At 54.2% G+C, this 1,908-nt stretch overlaps 1 protein-coding gene across 1 annotated transcript; it reads left to right on the top strand.

Annotated features, from left to right (window-relative positions):
* Nucleotides 1-842: 842 nt before the first annotated feature.
* LOC109783573 (BTB/POZ and MATH domain-containing protein 3-like) lies at nt 843-1,491 on the top strand. Its single transcript, XM_073509627.1, has 2 exons — nt 843-935; nt 1,006-1,491. Exons 1-2 carry the CDS (start codon nt 843-845, stop codon nt 1,489-1,491), a joined length of 579 nt encoding a protein of 192 aa, XP_073365728.1.
* The last annotated feature ends 417 nt before the right edge of the window (nt 1,492-1,908 follow it).

A 1,908-nucleotide genomic window follows, 5' to 3' on the forward strand; every position in this document is an offset into this window, starting at 1 on the left:
ATGTGGGTCCCGGTGGACAGGGTGACGTGACAGGACAGAACAGATCACAAATAGATAGAACATCATAGACTAAACTGTAAAGGGCATAAGAAAGATAAAATCATCTTTTCATAAAAGAAAAAAGAAAGAGGAGGGAATCGCGAGTTCGCGACAGAGAGCAGCAACGGCCTCCGCAGCCGGCGCGCTCGAGCTCGCCGGTGTGCGGGCCGAGGCCGCCGTGGCAGCCGGAACCGGCGCCGTCCGTCGTCTCAGAGCCACACACCGTTGTCGCCGTGCACCCTGCCTCCACAGGCGTACTCCAGTCGTGCTCGTCGCCGCCCCCGTTGTTGACAGGACAAGGAGCCGGCGCCACCGACCCAGGTTCCGGCGGGATCCGGCCGGGAATCGAGCCACCGCCGCCCTTGGCGGTCCGCCCAGCGAACCCTGATGCTTGAACCCGACCACTGCCTCGCCCCCGCCAGCCAGGCAATCGAGCCGTCTTGCCCGTCCCCGACCATGCCGGACCTGCCCTGTGCCTCGCCGCCGGAGCTAGCAGCAGATGCGCCGGCCGCACAGGGGGAGGGAGTGACCGCATGAAGAGCACGGAGGACCCGATTGCTTTTTTTCAGGGGTCTTCTTGCGAAAGAAAATTATATCAGGATGTAATTAGATTTTTTGTTTGCCATGTCACCCTGTACAGCGGGGCCCACCTGTCATAATCATGCTCAAAACGACCTAAGCCATTGACTAGTGTTTTTTGCAAAAAATTAGGCTCGGAATTAGTGGTTTTTGGCACAAAATTATAAAATTGTGGTTTCTGCAACCCTAGCCTTCAATGTCGATGTTTTTTGCAATTCACTCCCATGGTTGCGAGCTGGGGCTACGAGGGCTTTGTTCCCAAGTCCAAGCTGCGTGCCCTCAAAGACGACTGCTTCACCATCAGATGTGTCTTGACGGTCTTGTTGAAAGAGCGCCACATGAAAGGGCACGGATGTGACGTTCGTCGTGGGCGACCAATCGTTTCAGGCTCATAGAGTTGTGTTGGCCGGTCGGACGCCGTTCTTCAGGTCGGAGCTCTCCGGTCCGATGAAAGAGAACAAGATGCAGCACATCAGCATCGATGACGTGGAGCCCTCTGTATTCAAGGCGCTTCTTCACTTTATATACACAGATGCCCTGCCGGATAATCGCGATCTCAAGAAGAACACGACACTGCAGCATTTGCTGGTTGCTGCCGATCGGTACGGGTTGGACAGGCTAGCGGCCATGTGTGAAGGAGAGCTATGCCGAAGCATTGACGTGCAGACAGTTGCAACCACCCTAACGTTAGCGAAGCAGCATTGTCGCGAGCGACTGAAAGACGTTTGCGTTGACTTTATGTCTGCGCGTGATGTATTCGATGTTGTCAAGAAGACCAATGGATTCAAGCACCTTGTGACAAGCTGTCCGGAGGTTATATCAGATATTTTACAAGAAAATTTGCCCTTGCCAGAGGTAGGAGTATTTACATAAGAACTCTTTTGCGTGTTAAAAATAGATTTGATTTTAAAACCACTATATCCATTGCACAACTTGCTAGACCACCAAGCTCAGTGACGATTCCATGTGTTGGACCTGTTGGTTGCAGGGTCGGTCTTTCAAGAAAGGGAAACGTTTATACCCGGCGCACCGGCTGAGTCTTCCGCCGGTCGCGCACGGGGCGTGCAATTCGTTTTTCCTTGTTGCGCCAAGTCGCTCGTCCACGCATCCAAGCCCACATACAACACCCTCTTCTTTCCTAGCCACGCATCTACGGCCTTATCCATCTGCCAACCGCTCTTCTTCCTCCCCAGCTCTTTCTCTCTCCACGAGCGACCAAAGCACACGCCATGCCGATGAAAGCCAACCGGCTAGACCAGATCCCACTCGCCGGGGCGGTGCTCCTACCCT

This window comes from Aegilops tauschii, chromosome 2 (genome assembly GCF_002575655.3).
Source record: "Aegilops tauschii subsp. strangulata cultivar AL8/78 chromosome 2, Aet v6.0, whole genome shotgun sequence".
In the NCBI taxonomy this organism is placed as follows: Eukaryota; Viridiplantae; Streptophyta; class Magnoliopsida; order Poales; family Poaceae; genus Aegilops; species Aegilops tauschii.

Excerpts from the sequence above, each read along its gene's own strand:
- LOC109783573 (XM_073509627.1), top strand. The coding sequence starts at position 843 with ATGGTTGCGAGCTGGGGCTACGAGGGCTTTGTTCCCAAGTCCAAGCTG. Across the intron at positions 936-1,005 it reads CCATCAGATGTGTCTTGACG|GCTCATAGAGTTGTGTTGGC; the intron begins GTCTTGTTGAAA and ends CAATCGTTTCAG.